The sequence below is a fragment of the Pogoniulus pusillus genome, chromosome 34, assembly GCF_015220805.1.
Source record: "Pogoniulus pusillus isolate bPogPus1 chromosome 34, bPogPus1.pri, whole genome shotgun sequence".
Lineage (NCBI taxonomy): Eukaryota > Metazoa > Chordata > Aves > Piciformes > Lybiidae > Pogoniulus > Pogoniulus pusillus.
This window is the reverse complement of record NC_087297.1, coordinates 1,626,854-1,647,528: the sequence shown is the minus strand read 5'-3', so window position 1 is coordinate 1,647,528 and position 20,675 is coordinate 1,626,854. Positions and strand designations below refer to the sequence as shown.

General features: G+C 51.0%; 1 protein-coding gene across 3 annotated transcripts in view; it reads right to left on the bottom strand.

Moving 5' to 3' along the window:
* Positions 1-20,675, bottom strand: part of RBBP8 (RB binding protein 8, endonuclease) — a 56,103-nt gene that overhangs the window by 16,398 nt on the left and 19,030 nt on the right. For 2 of the 3 annotated variants that reach the window (XM_064170621.1, XM_064170620.1), the window contains exons 4-10: positions 15,668-15,763; positions 12,160-12,272; positions 10,700-10,775; positions 9,436-9,605; positions 7,830-7,931; positions 5,309-5,406; positions 186-313 (exon numbers count right to left, since the gene is read on the bottom strand). In XM_064170621.1, coding sequence (XP_064026691.1) covers positions 186-313; positions 5,309-5,406; positions 7,830-7,931; positions 9,436-9,605; positions 10,700-10,775; positions 12,160-12,272; positions 15,668-15,763 — 783 coding nt within the window. Of the gene's footprint in view, positions 1-185; positions 314-5,308; positions 5,407-7,829; positions 7,932-9,435; positions 9,606-10,699; positions 10,776-12,159; positions 12,273-13,329; positions 13,415-15,667; positions 15,764-20,675 lie in introns of those variants that run through there. The other variant, XM_064170622.1, reaches the window with a different exon arrangement.

Here is a 20,675-nt window from a genome sequence, read left to right as displayed (position 1 = left end):
CACAAAAAGGACCAGATTCCTATCAGCAATCTGCTTCAAAGCTGGCTGCCATGGGTTAGTTCGTTAGAAAGGTTAGGTGATAGGTTGGACTTGATGATCCTAGAGGTTTTCTTCCAACCTGGTTCATTCTGTGATCCAGGTAAGCTTACTTAAAACAGCAGAGTTACAGCCAAGTGGGCACACACCTTGAACAGCTGTCATCATCTCTTGATTCAGAAGCTGGATGCTTTCTTGAGCCTTCAGTCTCCATGCTCTCTGGGGCCTGGCTCAGAGCAGCATTAGTGTGAGGAGGGCTCAGCACATTTTGGGACTCCTTGGAAGCAGTGAAGGGAAACAAAGAAAGGAAGAGTGAGAAGCCATTAGAATTACAACCTAGAAACATGCTAGGTTTGCAGATCAAGACTCTGAAGACATGTTCAAACCAACTGTGGTGGGCTGAAATTACCCCCAAAATAAAATCACCAGACTACCTCAGAAGGTTTGGAAGCAAAAAGGAGCTCTGTTTTACAAGCATAAAATACAATGGTAATGGACAAAATGGATCTACAACTCAGAAACAACACCAGAAACCCCTTGGCTTGTTCCCCACCCCTCTGGACAAGGAGGCAAGGGAATAGCTCTCCCCTGGGAGAGAGATCAGACAAGCCTCACTGCTGCTGCCTGCTTAGCCAGGAGCAGAGTCTCAGCCAAGGGCAGGGAAGCCATGCAGAGGGAGCAGCCAGAGCAAAGGGAGGGAAGAACAGTTTGTGCAGCAGCTAAACCAGCAAGGAATGGAATGGTACAGACTTGGCTACTCTTTTCCTTTTGCATCCATCTCCTCTTTTATTTACTTTTTGGCTATTTTTTGTTCCTATTCAACACCTTTGGAATTCTCCTGTTCCTTGTTTAGAATTTAGAACCAGGTTAGAGGCTTAGTTTTAAACCACTACACCAACCTATTCAGCCCACTATGATTGAGTCATGGAAGGCCAGTGTAGGCCTAATACATGTCCTGGTTTGTCCAGGCATGATCCCATGGTGCCCTTCCTCCTCTGCTGAAGTGGGGAGTACAGCAGAAAAGAAGACAAAAGGCCTGGGGCCTCCAAGTCTACTCTGCAGTGGTAAAGAGGGTACACACAGGTGCTTCTGCATGGCCTGTGTTTGCCCTGATACAGGTAAAGCTTCACCTAATGTGGTCAGGTTTGGCTAAGTGCCATTCTGATTGGCTAATCTCTGTGGCCAAATGCAGCCATCAGGCTTGGGCAATTGAGGGGTATGGGTGAGGAAAAACAACCTGCTCTGCTCTGCCTCGTTGTGCTCTGCCCTGCCATGCTCCAGACCAGCTTTGCTGTGTAACAAGCTTTGATGCTTCAGGCTTCTTCACCTGGAAACTACTGTGCCTCAGTTTACCAGGGAGAGGCTTGAAGTGTCTCCACACTGCAGGCAACAGTGGCATCTTGATGGCAAGAATTAGGTGCTTGCATGTGTTCAGAAGAGCACCAAGGCTGGTGAAGGGCCTGGAGCACAGCCCTGTGAGGAGAGGCTGAGGGAGCTGGGGGTGTGCAGCCTGAAGGAGAGGAGGCTCAGGGCAGAGCTCATTGCTGTCTGCAGCTCCCTGATGGGAGCTTGTGGCCAGCTGGGGTTGGGCTCTGCTGCCAGGCAGCCAGGGACAGAATAAGAGGACACAGCCTAAAGCTGTGCCAGGGCAGGTTCAGGCTGGATGGTAGGAAGAAGTTATTCCCAGCAGGAGTGACTGGCATTGGAATGAGCTGCCCAAGGAGGTGGTGGAATCACCATCCCTGGAGTTGTTTAAAAGGAGGCTGCATGAGACACTTAGTGCCATGGGTTAGTTAATTAGAAGGGTGAGGTGACTCAATGATCCTAGAGGTATCTTCCAACCTGGTTCATTCTGTGATTCTGTAATTAGCCACCTGCAACACGTGGTGGCTGCTTGTACACCTGCAAAGCTCCGTGAGGAATCTGGAGCCCTGGAAGGAATCAAGATCAGGTCAGAGATCATCTAACCCCTCTCAGCATCCTGCTAGAGCTTGGGGAAACTCCAAAAGCCTCCAATGGCTACCAGACCACTGACAGAACCCTTCCAAGTGTTTTGGGTACTGTTTGGGACTATACGCTCAGAGGGCTGCAGCAGCTCTGCTCTGAGCACAGGCTGAGAGAGTTGGGGCTGTGCAGCCTGGAGAAGAGAAGGCTTGGAGGAGAGCTTGGAGTGGCCTTGCAGGATCTGCAGGGGGCTAGAGGAGGGCTGGGGAGAGACTATTGACAAGGTCTGGGAATGGCAGGAAAAGGAGGAATGGGTTTGAAATGGCAGAGAGGAGACTGCAAGTGGATGTTAGGAAGAAGTTGTTTGCAGTGAGGGTGGTGAGAAACTGGCACAGGTTGAGGGTGGTGAAACCCTGGCACAGGTTGAGGGTGGTGAGACCCTGGCACAGGTTGAGGGTGGTGAGACCCTGGCACAGGTTGCCCAGGGAGGCTGTGCTCCACAGCCTCCCTGGAGGTGTTCAGGATCAGCCTGGATGAGTCCTTGAGCAACCTGTTCTAGTGGGAGGTGTCCTTGCCTATGGCAGGGGGGTTAGAACTGGCTGAGCTTTGAGGTCCCCCCCAAACCATTCTGTGACTGTGATAATGCAGCCCTGGGAATCTGGAGAGAGTAAATCTTCTAAAAAGCCTCTTTTCAATCAAAGTTCTGATTTGGTTCTGTAAACTCTACTGTGCCTCTGCTTCTGCAGTCCCTCTAGAGGGCAAGCAGCAGATGGAGCTCAAGGATCTCTTTCCAGTTCAATTAATGCTTGCATTTTGCTAGTTTTAATTAACTGTTCTAAATTGCTTGTTCCCTGGGTACACATACCCACAACCATGCCCTCAAACCTTATAAATACATTTTCCTGGTGAGACTTAACCTGAATAAACAGTTTGTCTTTGTTTATTAATTTTCACCTGGATATTAATATCAATTCTGAATATTACCACAAGAGAAAACTAGCAGAAGTTAAAAGGGAGGTGGTATAGAATCATAGAATCAAGCAGGTTGGAAGAGACCTCCAAGCTCATCCAGTCCAACCTATCCCCCAGCCATATCCAGTCAACCAGACCATGGCACTAAGTGCCTCATCCAGGCTTTGCTTGAAGACCTTCAGGAACGGTGCCTCCACCACCTCCCTGGGCATCTTGAGCAGCAGCTTAGAAGAGATCTTCTGGGAATGGCAAGTCACTAGTGGTGTCCCTCAGGGATCTCTGCTGGGCCCCATCCTCTTTAACATCTTCATAGATGATCTGGATGAGGGCATGGAGTCAGTCATCAGCAAGTTTGCAGATGACACCAAGCTGGGGGCAGATGTGGCTGGGTTGGAGGGCAGAAGGGCTCTGCAGCAGGACCTTGACTGCCTGCACAGATGGGCAGAGTCCAAGGGGATGGCTTCAATAGCTCCAAGTGCTGGTGCTGCACTTTGGCCACAACAACCCCATGGAGAGATACAGGCTGGGGTCGGAGTGGCTGAGAGCAGCCAAACAGAGAGGGATCTGGGGGTGCTGATTGATACCTGCCTGAACATGAGCCAGCAGTGTGCCCAGGTGGCCAAGAGAGCCAGTGGCATCCTGGCCTGCATCAGGAATGGTGTGGCCAGCAGGAGCAGGGAGGTCATTCTGCCCCTGTACTCTGCACTGCTCAGACCACACCTTGAGTGCTGTGTTCAGTTCTGGGCCCCCCAGTTTAGGAGGGACATTGAGATGCTTGAGCGTGTCCAGAGAAGGGCAACGAGGCTGGGGAGAGGCCTTGAGCACAGCCCTACGAGGAGAGGCTGAGGGAGCTGGGATTGGTTAGCCTGGAGAAGAGGAGGCTCAGGGGAGACCTTATTGCTGTCTGCAACTACCTGAGGGGAGGTTGTGGCCAGGAGGAGGTTGCTCTCTTCTCTCAGGTGGGCAGCACCAGAACGAGAGGACACAGCCTCAGGCTGTGCCAGGGGAAATTTAGGCTGGAGGTGAGGAGAAAGTTCTTCCCTGAGAGAGTCATTGGACACTGGAATGGGCTGCCCGGGGAGGTGGTGGAGTCGCCGTCCCTGGAGCTGTTCAAGGCAGGACTGGACGTGGCACTTGGTGCCATGGTCTGGCCTTGAGCTCTGTGGTAAAGGGTTGGACTTGATGATCTGTGAGGTCTCTTCCAATCCTAATAATACTGTGATACTGTGATTTCCTCCTGTAATGGTTTGGGAGTTACCTGCCTCCCCCACTCTTATGAAATCACCCAGATTAGATTCAGTCAGCTGGAAGCTAAGGAAGAAGCTTTACACTCACAGCTTAGCACAAGATTCAAGCAGATAGTTACAGTATTTACAGCTATCTACAGAAACATACAAGTCAAAAGTAATACAGAAAGACAAGAGCCCTCCCAGAAATCAGTCCCCAGGAGGGGCTCCCAACCACCCTTCCACCTTCTTTCCACTCCTCTACCTTATCCCAGAGCCTGCCTTACGTGCAAGGTGAGCTTGGAGGATCAGCAAGGGGGTTAGAAGCAGGAGGATTAGTTCCACAGCAGCAGCCCAGGGAGAAAGCACAGGCTCCAAGAGACAGAGACACACACATACATTGTCTTATCTGTGTTTGTAGTCTTGCTTTTATACATCTCAGCAAGCCTATGGGTGCAGCAGACACCCCCACTGTTGTCTTTTCACAGCCTATCACCTAATTTTCCTCATTAAAACATTCCAGTTAGCCTCAAACCAGCAGACCTCCTTGCAGCGCACAGACACGGAGCAGTGCCTGCATGCCCAAGGTCTCACTGCAGCGACCAAGCAGCCCAGGAAATCATCTCACCCAAGGCACCAATCCCATCACCAAAGCATCTCTTTCAGCCTCTCAGACCTGATTACTGCACAAACCCCTGCACCTGGCAGGGCCAAGGATTCAGTCTGCTGTCTTGAGTCACAGTTGAGAGCTGTTCACACTGCAGGGACCTTGCCCCTAGTCCCTCCCCAACCCCAAGCAGGTCAGCACAGTTATATCTCTTCTTGCTACAGCAATTCTGTACTAAGCAAAAGCAAACCCAGGGCAGCTTCCTGAGACTTGGGTGACTTCTGCACCCCTGTCATGCAAAAAGCCAAGCTACTGTGCTCCAGAACAACTGGCATCAAACTGTGCCACAAATTAGCTTCATCCCTGGGGGTTTTTAAAGCTGCTGGATGTGGCTCTGAGCAACCTGCTCTAGTGTGAAGTGTCCCTGCCCATAGCAGAGAGATTGGAACTGGATGATCTTTGGGGTCCCTTCCAAGCCAGGCAATTCTATGATTCAGTGGTTAAATGTGGGATCAGTACTTACAGACTCCTCTGGAACAGCAAGGCCAATTGTTTCTGCCACGACTGCAGCCAAGTTAAATGCTGGCTTTGGAAGGGGATAGCTTCCCACCTTGGCTTTACCTTCAGGGGGAGAAAGCTCACCATCAGCTGCAGATACAACAGAGTATCCTACTGCACTCACACAGAGGGCACAAACACAGAACTAAGAAGTGTGACCAGCAGGTCAACAGAGGTTGTCTCCCATCTCTCCCCTGGTGAGGTCACATTGGGTCCAGTTCTGGGCTCCCCAGTTCAAGAGGGACAAGGATACACCAGAGAGTGTGCAATGGAGGCTATGAAGATGCTGACAGGACTGGAACATCTGTGTGATGAGGAGAGGGTGAGAGACCTGATGCTGGGTAGTCTGGAGAAGGCTGAGAGGGGCCCTGACCAATGTCTGTAAATATCTGAGGGGTGGATGTTGAGAAGGAGCCAGGCTCTGGGGCACAGGACATGGAGCAGTGGATACAAACTGCAACCCAGGAACCATCTCAACATGAGAAAAGCCTTCTTTGCTGTGAGGGTGCCCAGAGAGGCTATGGAGTCTCCTTCTCTGGAGACCTTCCAGACCCATCTGGATGTGTTCCAGTGTGACCTGCCCTGGGTGATGCTGCTTTGAGAAGGGGGCTGGAGTGGGTGATCTCCAGAGGTCTCTTCCAACCCCTACCATTCTGTGTTTCTATGAAGATAATAAACTAAACTTGATAATTGTAGACAGTTTGATCCATGCCCAGTGATAAAAACTGTCTCTGGGAGCAGTAAGGGCAGAAGAGAGGCTGAAGAAGAATTTCTGCTGTTATCATCACAGAAACACATCTCCAACTTCTGTGCAGCTCCCCAGAATCCAAATGCAAAGATGAGTCACTGAAACAGCTGCCCAGTGCAGGGCAAGAGAAGTGTGAGAGAAGCAGGCAGAACACTACTGTGTTAAATGCTTGTGCTGAGTATTTCCTAGGGGACACTTACAATTATTCTACCTGTGTTCTCATCAGGAACAGCAACAGATGAGTTTCTCTCCTTCCAGGGCTTCAACATTACTCAGTTTATCACAGCAAGACAAGGCAACATGATTGGAAAGTACAAGGACTACAACCACCACAACTCTGACTTGCTGATTCTTGCAGTCATTAAGTCAAATGCTTCACAGAAAAAGATCAGGAACACAGAGAGTTCTTCAAAGAAATACTTCTGGGGAAGCACTTCAGAGTTAAAGAGCTGCAGCAACTCACAGCTGCAGAACAGGGAATAAATAACAGAATCACTTCCACTCACAAGTGCTGCTCTCCAGGGCTCAGCACTGGAGCCAGTTCACTATAATGATTTCATCAAAGATTTGGATGAGGACTGAGGCACCCTCAGTCAGTTTGCAAATGACAGTGAATTGGGTGGCAGTGTGGATCTGCTGGAGGGTAGGAAGGCTCTCAGGAGGGACCTGCCCAGGCTGCATCCATGGGCTGAGGTCAGCTGTACGAAGTTCAGCAAGGCAAAGTGCTGGGTCCTGCACCTGGGTCACAACAACCCCAGGAACACTCCAGGCTTGAGGCAGAGGGGGTGCTGTTAGACAGCTGGAGGAACATGAGCCAGGGTGTGCCCAGGTGCCCAAGAGCATCAGTAGCTTGGCCTGGATCAGTAACAGTATGGCCAGCAGGACTAGGGAAGTGATTGTTCCAGTACTCAGCACTGCTGAGGCCACACCTCAAATACTGAGTTCAGTTTTGTGCCCCTCAATGCAAGAAGGACATTGAGGGGCTGGAGCAGGTCCAGAGAAGGGCAACAGAGCTGGGGAAGGGTCTGGAGAACAGGGCTGGGGAGGAGCAGCTGAGGGAGCGGGGGGGGTTAGTGTGGAGCAGAGGAGGCTGAAGGCAGAGCTCATTGCTCTCTGCAGCTGCCTGAGAGGAGGCTGCAGGCAGGTGGGGGTTGGGCTCTGCTCCCTAGGCTCAGGTGATGGAAGGAGAGGAAATGTCCTGAGCTTGTGCCAGAGGACATTAGAATATCCTTTTTCCCTGCAAGGCTTCTCAAAGGCTGTCACAGGCTGCCCAGGGAGGTGGTTGAATCTCCATCTCTGGAGGTGTGGTGCTGAGGTTTAGCCCCAGCCTTGGCAGAGTCAGAGAATGGCTGGGCTGGATGAGCTGAAAGGGCTTTTTATCCATTCTCAATGCTACATATTCATGGCAGAGAGCAATTTTCAGGATATTTTCTCTCTTGTACTCTTCCAAAATCAGACTTAGGACAAACAAGTAAGCAGCCTGAAGTAGAAGACATCTGCAGTAGGAGCTGCACTGAGCTTTCGTTCATTTCTTGACTCCAAGCCCTGGTGCTAAGGTACTTCCTGGCACACAGAGAGGCAGAACAAGAGAGTGCTGCAGCAGCAGTTGTGTGATTGAACAGAAGATCCTTTCCCTGCTTCCTTTGGTGAAAGAGATGAGCTCAGCTGTTGAGGGACACTCAGATTCACAGCACTCTTGCCTCATTCCGAGTGGAATCAGAACTAAGTGTACACTTACTTGGCACAGGGGACAGCTGTGGATCACAGGTGTCTGCCACCAGGATCTCTTCTCCATGGTGGCTGTTCACTTGTGTGGAAAACAGTGGCATTTTTCCAAACTCTAGAAGAGGGAGAAACATTTTCACATGGTGAAATTAAGTAGATGGTTTTGATACTTTTGTCTAGATACAAGCCATGACCTTGACCTTAAAGTACCTGACTGTGAGTTCTGCTGTGCCAGCAGACACAGCAATTTAAGCACATCTGCTCATTTTATTCCAAGGTATCACTGTGCCAACTTATTACAGAATCACACAACTGTTTGGGTTGGAAAAGCCCTCTGAGATCACCCAGTCCAACCAGCAACCCAATTCCACTGTGGCCACCAAACCCTGTCCCAAGTGCCATGGCCACAGCTTTCTGCAACACCTCCAGCCATGGGCACTCCACCACCTCCCTGGGCAGCCTCTGCCAGTCCCTGACCACTCTGGCACCAAAGACATTTTTCCTTCTCTCCAACCCAACCCTCCCCTGGCACAATTTCAGGCCATGTGTATGTGGCCATGGCACTTCAGGACATGCTTCAGTGGCCATAGTGGTTTTAGACTGATGGCTGGAGTTGATGATCTTAGAGGTGTCTTCCAACCAAAACGATTCCATGATTGCATGAACCCAGCCTGGCTGTAAATTTCCATGCATTTCTCTGACATGGCAGAACAAAGTCTGGAAAGTAAATGCTGGCAACACTTCTGCACTCAGATGCAATCCAAAGGTACCAGCAGCAAAAGCAGACAGTTCATGCAGCTGCTAGGATTAGGTAGATAAACTACAGAATCACTGCCGAGTGTGTCTGTCTCCACAAGGTGGTGACAAAGCTGTATGCAAAAGCTGTTATGGCCAAGTCAAATCCTAACCTTTTAGGCTTTTTGTGTCTAGGTATGGAGGAAGAAAGGTCAGCTGAGACAAGCTCTGAGCATAGCCCTGATAAACCAGTTACTGGAAAAGGTTCCCCTGACTCATGGTCCTCATAAGAGGGCCACAAAGATGATACAAGGGCTGGAGCAGCTCTGCTGTGAGGACAGGATGAGGAAGCTGGGGGTGTTCAGTCTGGAGAAGAGAAGGCTTGGGAGGCACACCTTAGAGCTGCCTTCCTGTTCCAGAAGGGATCCTACAGGAAGGCTGCAGAGGGACTTTTCATGAGGGTGCCTAGAGACAGGACAGTGGGGGATGGTTTGGAGATGAGGTAGAGCAGGGTTAGACTGGAGCTGAGGAAGAAGTTCTTCAGCATGAGGGAAATGAGAGCTGGCACAGGCTGCCCAGGGAGGCTGTGGATACTCCCTTCCTGGAGGTGTGCAAGGCCAGGTTGGATGAGGCCTTGAACAACCAAGTCTAGGGTTTCCTTGCCCATGGCAGGGAGGTTGGAGTAGATGATCCCTGAGGTCCCTTCCAACCTGAGCCACTCTGTGATACTATGGAGCGGAAGAAGCAGTAAAACCCAGAGGACTTCATGCTGTGTTTTCAGTTTTCATCCCTTTGCAATCCAATTTATACATCTTTTCTTTTCCTTCTGTAACCCTTCACAATGTATTTCAACATTCAGCAGAGCAGAAACCCAGTCCTCTTACCAGTGCTGCTCTCCAGCAGCCCCAGGTCGGGGTGGCTGTGCTCCGTGTACCGGATGTGCCTGTTCTCCTTTCTCCTCCTCATGCGACTGACCACAGCGAATGAGGAAGTCAGCACTGGAGAATCTGGAATGACTCCTTCTTCTGACTCCACTCCTTGTTGCTTTTGCTCCCTGGAGAACAAACCAGGTGGTTAAATCCAACCCCAATTAGCAAGATAAAGAGTCTTCAGTTGAGTAAGCAGGACAATCACATGGCACCCGAAGCAGTGTGGCTAGCAGACGGAGAGAGGTGGTCCTGCCCCCCTGCGCTGGTGAGACCTCACTTGGAGCACTGCATCCAGCTCTGGATGCTTTGACACAAGAAGGACATGGACCTGATGGAGTGGGTTCAGAGGAGGGCCACAAAAATGATCAGGGGGCAGAAAAACCTCTGCTACAAGGACAGGCTGAGACAGCTGGGGCTGTCTCCAGGGAGACCTTGAAGCAGCCTTCCAGCACCTGAAGGGGCTCCAGGAGAGCTGGGGAAGGACTTTTGACAAGGGCTAGGAGTGACAGGATGAGAAGCAATGGATTGAAGCTGGGAAAAGGGAGGTTTGGACTGGAGAGCTGGAGAGGGACTTCTGGCAAAGGCATGGAGTGACAAGACAGGGGCTGATAGCTTCAGGCTGGAAGCAGCTGGGTTTAGCTTGGCCACCAGGAAGCAATTCTTCCCCGTGAGGGGGGTGAGGCACTGCATCAGGCTGCCCAGAGCTGCTGTAGAGGCTCCAGACCTGGGAGTGATAGGATGAGGGACAATGGGCTAGAAGGATTGAGCTAGGAGAGGGGAGGTTGAGAGTGGAGATTAGAAAGTATTTCTTTAGAGAGAGGGTGGTGAGACACTGGCACAGGTTGAGGGTGGTGAGACACTGGCACAGGTTGCCCAGGAAGGTTGTGGAGCACAGAAGCACCCAATGTGATCAAAGATCACATTGGGTGCTTCTGTGCTCCACAACCTTCCTGGAGGTGTTGAGGACCAGGCTGGATGAGTCCTTCAGCAACCTGTTCTAGTGGGAGGTGTCCCTGCCTATTGCAAGGGGTTGGAACTGGATGGTTTTGAGTTCCCTTCCAGCCCAAACCATTCTGTATTTCTATGAATCTATAAAATCAAAAATACATCCAGGCCCCAACCTGACCCCAGGAACCCTCCTGGGGAAAGACTTTTAAGTCTTCAAAACTCATGAGAAATGTGGGGAGGGTAAAAGTGACATAAAAAGATCAAAACTTACTCCAACTCCTTCTGTAATTGCTGGAACTGTTCAGTTATTTTTTTATTTTCATCCTGCAAATTGTTTTTTTCATTCACTGCAATTTATAGAAAGGAAAAACAAAGTAAGAGCAATATAAAAATCAAATCACTGCAGAGATGTAAATGAAGAGAGCCTAGAGGAGGGCTGGGGAGGGACTAATGACAAGGGCTTGTAATGACAGGAGGAGGAGGAATGGGTTTAGAGTGGCAGAGGGGAGATTGAAACTGGATGTCTGGAAGAAATGAGGGTGGTGAGACACTGGCACAGGTTACCCAGGGAGGTTGTGGAGCACAGAAGCACCCAATGTGATCAAAGATCACATTGGGTGCTTCTGTGCTCCACAACCTCCCTTGAGGTGTTCAGGATCAGCCTGGATGAGGCCTTGAGTGACCTGTTCTAGTGGGAGGTGTCCCTGCCTATGGTGAGGGGTTGAAATTGGATGATCTTTCAGGTCCCTTCCAACTTAAACCATCTACATCAGCACCAAATCCTCTCTGTCAGGTCCTTTAAGGAAACAATCAATTAGGACAAGGAGCAATGGGTGTAAATTGCAGCAAAAGAGCTTCTGCCTCAACACAAGGGGGAACTTCTTGACTGGAAGGGTCACAGAGCACTGGAATAGGCTTCCCAGAGAGGTTGTGGAGCCTTTCTCTGGAGGCTTTCAAGGCCTGTCTGGATGTGTTCCTTCTGCCCTGGCAGGGGGGTTGCACTGGATGATCTCCTTGGGTTCCTTCCAGCCCCTACCATTCTGTGAGCCCCACACACACTGTCTGTGCCTCACCCAAATGGACTCATTGAATCAAGCAGGTTGGAAGAGACCTCCAAGCTCATCCAGCCCAACCTAGCATCCAGCCCTATCCACTCAACCAGAACCATGGCACTAAGTGCCCCAGCCAGGCTTTGCTTCAACACCTCCAGCCATGGCAACTCCACCACCTCCCTGGGCAGCCCATTCCAATGCCAATCACTCTCTCTGTGAAGAACTTCCTCCTAACATCCAGCCTAGACCTCTCCTGGCACAACTTCAGACTGTGACCCCTTGTTCTATTGCTGGTTGCCTTGGTGAAGAGCCCAACCCCAACTGTGACTCCGTTATGGGGTTACTGCAGCTGAACTCCAGGACCAGCCACAGAACACAGGGTGGCCTTGAGGAACCTCTGATCCTGTGATCAGCAGTCAGTGCCTCAGCTGCAGGAACAAACAGCAGCAGGCAGTTTGTCTAAAGCAGCTACTCCACACTGCAGGACTTGGCACATCAGTTCCCTTTCAGTATCAGCACTTCAGTCTGGGTCAGATGACTACTCACTGCTATGTTACATATTTTAGAGTTAAGGCTCCTCTGAGTGCACTTCTTGGACTTAGTAAAGACATCAGAGGAAGTGCTGAAGAACCAGCTCACAAGACAGAGTTTTGCCTTCAGAGCCATGGCTAAAACTCACTCAGCTCAGTGATAAGTTTCAGGTTCTGCTGCCGGATGCTCTCAAACTCTTGCTGCTTCTTTCTCATGTGCTCTTCAGTGACAGCACAGCGATCACACAGCCCTGCTCGTAACCTGCCCCAACACAGAGAGAGGAAAAAGACTCTGGTAAGAAAATGGTGCCATAACACAGCACTTCTCCACACTCAGCTGGCCTTCTGAACAAGCAACAGCAGAACATTTCACAGTATCACAGTCTCACAGTATCATCAGGGTTGGAAGAGACCTCACAGATCATCAAGTCCAACCCTTTACCACAGAGCTCAAGGCCAGACCATGGCACCAAGTGCCACGTCCAGTCCTGCCTTGAACAGCTCCAGGGACGGCGACTCCACCACCTCCCCGGGCAGCCCATTCCAGTGTCCAATGACTCTCTCAGGGAAGAACTTTCTCCTCACCTCCAGGCTAAATTTCCCCTGGCACAGCCTGAGGCTGTGTCCTCTCGTTCTGGTGCTGGCCACCTGAGAGAAGAGAGCAACCTCCTCCTGGCCACAACCTCCCCTCAGGTAGTTGTAGACAGCAATAAGGTCACCCACCTCACCACTCCAGCACATCCAGGTCTCTCTCTGCATGCCATCCCATCCTTCAGACACAGCAACCACACCACTCAGCTTAGTGTCATCTGCAGACTTGAGGGTGCCTCAATCTGTCTGTATCATTGATGAAGACATTGAGCAGCCTCTTGCAATGGCAGGGCTTGGGAAGGACCTCTGGAGGTCACCCAGTCCAACTTTCCTGCCAGAGCAGGATCATCCAGGGCAGGTCACACAGGAACACGTCCAGGTGGGCTTTGAATGCCTCAGAGGAGGAGACTCCACAAGCTCTCTGGGCAGCCTGCCCCGGGGTTCCTTGCACTAAAGAAGTTTTTCCTCACGTTGAGGTGGAACTTCCTGCGTTCCAGTTTGCATCCACTGCCCCACCTTGCTCCACTGACAAGAGCCTGGCTCCTTCTTCTTGACCCTCACCCCTCAGATATTTATTGACATTGCTCAGATCCCCTCTCAGCCTTCTCTTCTCCTGACCAAGCAGCCTCAAGTTGCTCAGCCTTTCTTCACGTGAGAGATAGTCAAGTCCCCTCCATCATCCTCATAGCCTCCACTGGACTCTCTCAAACAGCTACTCTGAATCTCACCTACTGAAGCACTTTAAACACTCCTTTTGTTTTTCACAACGTGAGCACTTCATCTGCTGAGGGATTAGAAAAGCCCATCCACTCTGCAAGTGTCTCTCTACCTCTATGGAGGGAAAGTTCATCCCTAATGCCTGGCACACAGAAGAGAGCTGCAAGGCAAAATCTGAGCATCAGCTCTAACATTTGAGGCAACACAGAAATATGGGACAATAGTTCCCTGGTAATTATTGAGCAGTACAGAGTGACACATGAGAGCTGTGTGGAGTCATCTCCTGGATTACAAAAGCTCCTGAGCCACTCAGCAGCAAATGTAACAGACTTTCCAACCCAGCTATCATTTGTAAAGCCTCAACAGCCACAGAATGCTTCCAGTGGGAAGTGACCTTTAAAGCTCATTTTAACCAATCTCTCTGCAGTCAGCAGGGACATCTTCAACTAGAGCAGGTTGCTCAGAGCCCAGTCCAACCTGACCTGGAATGTTTCAAGGGACGGGGCATCTCCCATCTCTCTGGGCAACCTGGGCCCTCTCATCATCCTCAAAGTCAAAAATGTCTTCCTTCTCTCTAGTCTAAATCTCCCTCTTTCAGTTCAAGCCATCACCCCTTGTCCTGTCCCACCAGGCTCTGCTATAAAGCCTCAACCCCTTTGGCACTGCAAGGCCACCAGAAGGCCTCCCTGGAACCTTCTCTTCTCTGGCCTGGACAACTCCAGCTCTCCCAACCTGGCCTCACAGCAGGGGGCTCCCAGCCTGCCAGCATTGCCGTGGCCTGCTCTGGCCCTGCTCCAACAGGTCCTTGTCTGTGCTGTGCTGAGGACTGCAGAGCTGCCCCAGCACTGCAGGGGAGGTCTCAGCAGAGTGGAGCAGAGGGGCAGAATCCCCTCCCTGCCCATGCTGCTTGGGATCAGCCCAGGAGGACTGGGCTGGGCTGGGAGTGCACTGTGCCAGCTCATCTCCAGCTTTTCACCCACCAAAATGCAGTCATTTCATGTCCAATTCTTTTGTTTTGCTACACCAGATTAAAGAGGAGCAAATAAGGGAATGAGAGAACAGCTCAAAAGGTGATCAAAATGGCTAAGTCCAAGAGATGGCAAAAGGCAGAACCTGTGAAACAGGTAAGTGGTAAAAAGGAGCCCCCCAGAGCTGAAAGATTCTCTGGTGAGCTATCCCATGAGAGGCAGGGGATGAGGAATGGGCTGGATGGTCACACCCAGGGGGTAGTGCTCAATGGCTTGAAGACCAGCTGCAGAGCAGTGCCAAGTGGTGCCCCTCAGGGGCCCATGCTGGGGCCTGCACTGTCTGACATTTGTGTCACTGCTGCAGGCAGTGGGGCCGAGGCACCACCAGCAGTGTGCAGTGACACCAAGCTGAGTGCTGCTCTCCATGTGCCAGAGGGACAGGATGGCATCCAGAGGCACCTGCACAAGCTGCAGAGCTGAGCACAGGCTGAGCAAGAGCAAGAGCAGGGTTCTGCACCTGGGCTGCAACAATCCTCACTGCCAACACAGGCTGGGGGAGGAGGTGAGAGGAAGCAGCTCTGAGGAAAAGGACTTGGTGGAGCTGGTGGTGAGAAGCTGGAGATGAGCAGGCAGTGAGAGGCTGCAGCACAGAAGGCCAAGGGCAGTCTGGGCTGCATCAAAAGCTGTGTTGCCAGAAGATCCAAAGAGGTGATTATGCCACTCTGCCTCTGCTCTGCTGAGACCTCACCTGGAGAGCTGTGTCCAGCTCTGGAGCCCTCAACACAGCAAGGACATGGTCCTGATGGAGAGAGTCCAGAGGAGGCCATGAAAAGGACCAGAGGTTGGAGCAGCTCTGCTGTGGAGACAGGCTGAGGGAGCTGGAGGTGTGCAGCCTGGAGAGGAGAAGGCTTCAGGCAGACCTAACAGCAGCCTGCCAGTGCCTGAAGGGGGCTGCAAGAAGGCTGCAGAGAGACTGTTCCCAAAGGCCTGCAGGGACAGGACCCTTCCAACCCCAACTGTTCTAAGATTCTATGGTTCCAAGCACATTGCACAGTTAGGCCTTGAGGTTTGTACTTGTCTTACATCTCCACTGGTATCAAGTTCACCTCTACACAAAGGGATGGAAGAGAAGTGCTTTACAATGGCTGTTCCTCAAGCTGATAGATTTAACTTCTCTTTATCTTACTTCAAGTGAGCACTTTGAAGTGAACAGAAGTTGAATGCAGTCAGAAGAATCTCAATTCTACACTTTTCCTTCCAACATACTCATTGGACTTAACAGACCAGGTCTGGCTCCCCAGCAAGACACCCAAACACCTAACCTGCAAAGCATCCCAAGCTACTCTGTAGGAGCAAACCACACCAAGAGCTAACACCTCACCTGTCTTCTAAAACCTTGATAGTGTCATGAAGTGCTTTTTGCTGTTCTCTGAGCTGTTGGTTCTTGGTATAAAACTCTTCAAGCCTCTCTGCATCTCTGAAATTAAAGAGAGAGAAAAAAAACAGTGTTAGCTTTAAATGAAAACTCTGAAGATTCCCAGCAGAGAATGCTCCCTGGCATGGTTCTGCCTCCTTGGGCACTGTGACAATAAGCAGCACAAACAGCAGTTGAAAATAAATGAAGGAAGTGTTTTTGATGAGTGGTAGCTTTGAAATCACAGAATCCCAGCATGGTTTGGGGTTGGAAGGGACCTCAAAGATCATCTAGTTCCAAACCCCTGCCAGGGGCAGGAATGGCTCTCACTAGCCCAGGTTGCTCAAGGCCCATCCAACCTGGCTTCCAACACCTCCAACCTTGGAGCCCTTCCTCTGTGCAGTCTGTTCCAGTACCTCACCATCCACATGGGAAAGAACTGTTTCCTGGTGGCCAATCTACATCCAGCTTCTTCCACTCTGAAGCCATCACTCCTCATCCTGTCACTCTCAGCCCTTGTCAAAAGTCCCTCCCCAGCTCTTCTCCAGCCCCTTCAGGTACTGGCAGGCTGCTCTAAGGTCTCCCTGGAGCCTTCTCTTCTCCAGGCTGAGCAGTCCCAACTCTCCCAGCCTGTCCCCACAGGCGAGGTTCTCCAGCCCTTGCATCATGTTGGTGGCCTCCTCTCCACTCCATCTATACAGTTCCATGCTCTTCTTGTGTTGGGGACTCCAGAGCTGGGCACAGGACTCCAGGTGGGGTCTCAAAGTTATTCTGAGGCATTAGTTGTTAAAAATAAAGCCACCATCAGCCACCAATCCTGCCTGGCTTCCACCTAAGCCCTGTAAAAGGTGACATTAGGGAATAAAATGACAGAAGGAACTAGGGGCTTGCTTTGTGGAACTCCAGTAAACACAGCAGACACTTCTGTCTATGAAGTAGCTCTGCATGAGGAGTCTGACCTGGCATTTACAAGTCATTAGCTCCAGTGGGGTACAAAATAAGGCCCTCATTGTCAGCTGATTATCAAGGCTGAAACACTAAACCTCAGGAATTCAGATGCAACAAGGACAAAACCTCCTGTGTGAGAGTACTGCACCTACAGCATGGTTGTAGCAGAAAGATTCCAACAAGCAATAACCAAACCACTCAGCATCTGTTCAGCCACATCACTGACACAGTATTTATCATCTGGAAAACTGACTCAGCCATTTCAGGTTTCAGGAGGTGGAAGCAACTTGACAGCCCAGGGCACATCAATTACAGAGAAGACTTTTCTTTTTAGATGAAAAGTGAGATTCTTAGAATCCCAGAATGGTTTGGGTTGGAAAGGACCTTAAAGATCATGCAGCTCCAATCTCCTGCCATGGGCAGGGACACAGCTTGCTCAAGGCCTCATCCAACCTGGCCTTCAAGACCTCCAGACATCCACAACCTCCCTGGGCAACCTGTGCCAGTGTCTCACCATCCTCACTGCAAACAGTTTCTTCCTCATCTCCACTCTCACTCTCCCCTCTCCCAGCTCAATGCCATTGTCCCTCATGTTGTCACTCCCAGCCCTTGTCAAAAGTCGCCCCTCAGCTCTCCTGCAGACCCTTCAGGTACTGGAAGGCTGCTCTAAGGTCTCCCTGCAGCCTTCTCCAGCTCAGCCTGTCCCCACAGAGGAGGTTCTCCAGCCCTCTGATCATCTTTGTGGCCTCCTCTGGAACCTCTCCAATAGTTCCATGTTCTTCTTGTGCTGGGGGCACCAGAACCGAACACAGCACCCCAGGTGGGGTCTCATGAGAGCAGAGGGAGTGAATGCCCTCCCTCACCCTGCTGGTCAGAGGTCATGACTGCCTTTATCAATTATACATTAAAAAATAACAAGATGTGACACTGATTTGTTCCCCAGGGAATTAAGTATCTGTGTCTTTTCCTTGGCAAAGCCCTTGGAGCCCAGCTGATAACACAAACATCTTGGAGAGCTCCTTCCCACAGCACAAAGTGCTGCCACGTTGGTGCTGTGTGAGCAAGCACTTGGCTTTGGAGCAGCCACTGTGACCAGGAAAGCTCACTGCAGCCCCTCGGGTATGAACACAGCACCAGACTGACAGCAAGAGGACTAAGGAGAGTCTCCATCCCTAGGGGATGCAGGGGAAAACAGTGACCAAGGAGGAGGAAAAGGCTGAGCTACTCCACATCTTCTTCACCTGTCGTTAGCAGATCAGCTGCTCTGTGAGCCCCCTGAGCTGGGTGGCAGGGATGGGCAGCAGAGTGAAGCAAGGGGAAATGGGCAGTGAGCTGCTGCACCACTGATGCACAGACAAGTGTGGGCTGGGTGGCAGGGATGGGCAGCAGAGTGAAGCAAGGGGAAATGGGCAGTGAGCTGCTGCACCACTGAGGCACAGACAGGTGTGGGCTGGATGGCAGACACCTGAGGCTGCTGCAACCTGGTGGAGGTGCTCACCAAGCCTCTTGCCTTCAGCCACCAGCAGGCCTGGCTAGGCCCAGTGGGCAGGTGCCAGCTCACTCAAGTTTTTCAACTGAGACCTCATCTACAAGAAGGGTTAAAAGGAGGATCCAGGGAACTACAGAGCTGCCAGTCTGACCTTGGTGACAGGAAAGGTGATGGAGCAGATCACCTTCATCACAGAGGGCATATAGGAAAGATGGAGACGGACTTGTGTAAGGGCCTGTGGTGACAGGAGAAGGGGCAATGGTTTTAAGTTAGAGCAGGGTAGATTTAGATTGGAAGAAGTTCTTTACTCTGAGGGTGGTGAGACACTGGGACAGGTGGCCCAGGGAAGCTGTGGATGTTTAAGATCAGGCTGGATGAGGCTTTCAGCAACCTCATCTAGTCGAAGGTGTTCCTGTCCATGGTAGGGGGTTGGAACTGGATGATCTTTAGGCTCCACTTCCAACTCAACCCATTCTATGGTTCTATGAATTATGTCTACCCTTCAGAGCTGAGGGCTGCATGAGGACAGGTGGAAAGTGAGCAAACACTGCCCAGGCTCAGAGTGCTGCTGTGGATTATCAAACGTCCATATTTAACTGTGAGACACAACCCAAAATCCCTTTGAGCTCCAAGAACAAACAAAATCCCAAAAGCTAAGGGGAGACAGCAGCACAGGCACGAGACAGCCAGAGGCAGCTTCAGGCAAAAGCTTAGTGAGAGGAAACAATTTTCCTGGAAGTGAGGCACAGGCATAATTACAGAGCAGGAGTTCTAATAGCAGCAGACAGCAAGGTAATCACAGCATGATGGAACACTGCAGCTGGAAAAGACCTTTCACATCCAGCCCAACCATGCTCCAACTCTGCCAAGACTGGGGCTAAAGCATGGCCCTCAGCACCACAGCTCTGTCTCTCTGAAACACCTCCAGGGATGGGGATGTAATTGTCTCCCTGGGCAGCCTCCTCCAGTCTTTGAGAACCTTCCCAGTGAAGAAGTTCCTTCTAATGTCCAATCTAACCCTCCCCTGGCACAACTTCAGGATATTTCCTCTCCTTCTAGCATCAGAAACTAGGGAGCAGAGCCCAACTCCCACCTCACAGCAGCCTCCTCTCAGGCAGCTGCAGAGAGCAAGGAGCTCTGCCCTCAGCCTCCTCTTCTCCACACTAACCCCTCCAGCTCCCTCAGCTGCTCCTCCTGCTGTGGAGGGCCTGTAGGCCCAAAAGCAGACTTATGTATGCCTTGCCCTGCCTGGACATGTCTCTCTGCCTGCACCAGGGGTAAACAAGCACAAAGGGGCACAGCAGACTGGGGCCCTAAAGTCAGTTGCCCAGGACACCTGATTGTGTAAGTCCCCACACGCCCAGCTTGTGCCTGCCTGGTGCCAGGCCCAGGTGATTCCCATATCTGGAGCCCAGGCCTGTGGCCTTTGTCCAGTATGGCAAGGTTTGGCTGACTGCCAACCTGATGGGTCATTCTGGAGGCCAATGAGCTATTAATTCTGGGCCCACAGTTAACAAATAGGGGTGCACAGGCTCACCTGCAGCCTGCCCACACTGCTTGCCTGCATTCAACCAGCCTGAGCAGCCAGTGTCAGACCCGTGCTCAGACTGCACAGCATCCTGCCTCTGCACCTGAGACCCTGCCTGCATACCCCTGGAGAGAGCAGCCAGCAGGAGCCAGCAGCACAAGGTCAGAGACTGCCATTTCCCCTGAAGCCAGAGGATTCCAGCCTCAAAGTCCACAGCCAGAGACCCTGACGGATCGGACACTGGGCACAGGCTGTGACGTAGCCTCAGAGGGTGATTATTGATTAATCAGAACTGTGAGTAAATCCTTGAACACCTCTGCAATTTCTATCACCTCTGCCATAGGGCAGAAGAACTCAGAACTGTGAGTAAATCCTTGAACACCTCTGCAATTTCTATCACCTCTGCCATAGAGCAGAAGAACTCAGAACTGTGAGTAAATCCTTGAACACCTCTGCAATTTCTATCACCTCTGCCATAGAGAAGAACTCAGAACTGTGAGTAAATCCTTGAACTCCTCTGCAATTTCTATCACCTCTGCCATAGAGCAGAAGAACTCAGAATTGTGAGTAAATCCTTGAACACCTCTGCAATTTCTATCACCTCTGCCATAGAGCAGAAGAACTCAGAACTGTGAGTAAATCCTTGAACACCTCTGCAATTTCTATCACCTCTGCCATAGAGCAGAAGAACTCAGAACTGTGAGTAAATCCTTGAACACCTCTGCAATTTCTATCACCTCTGCCATAGAGCAGAGCAGCTTTCAGCTCACCCTTGCTGGGCAAGTAGTATATGGCCCCAAGTGGCATTAAGCCATGGGGAAACTCTCCCTGTGAATAGTTTGGATGTGTGCTGGTTGTTATGATAGTTAATGTTTGATATGTTCCCAGAATGTCTTCAGAACTGTGCAGAACAAATATTAATATTAAAGTTCAGTGGTTGGGGGTGGTGAGAGTTGAAATATTGAAGTTAATAAACAGATATATTTTTATAAAGATCCTCTCACACCAAT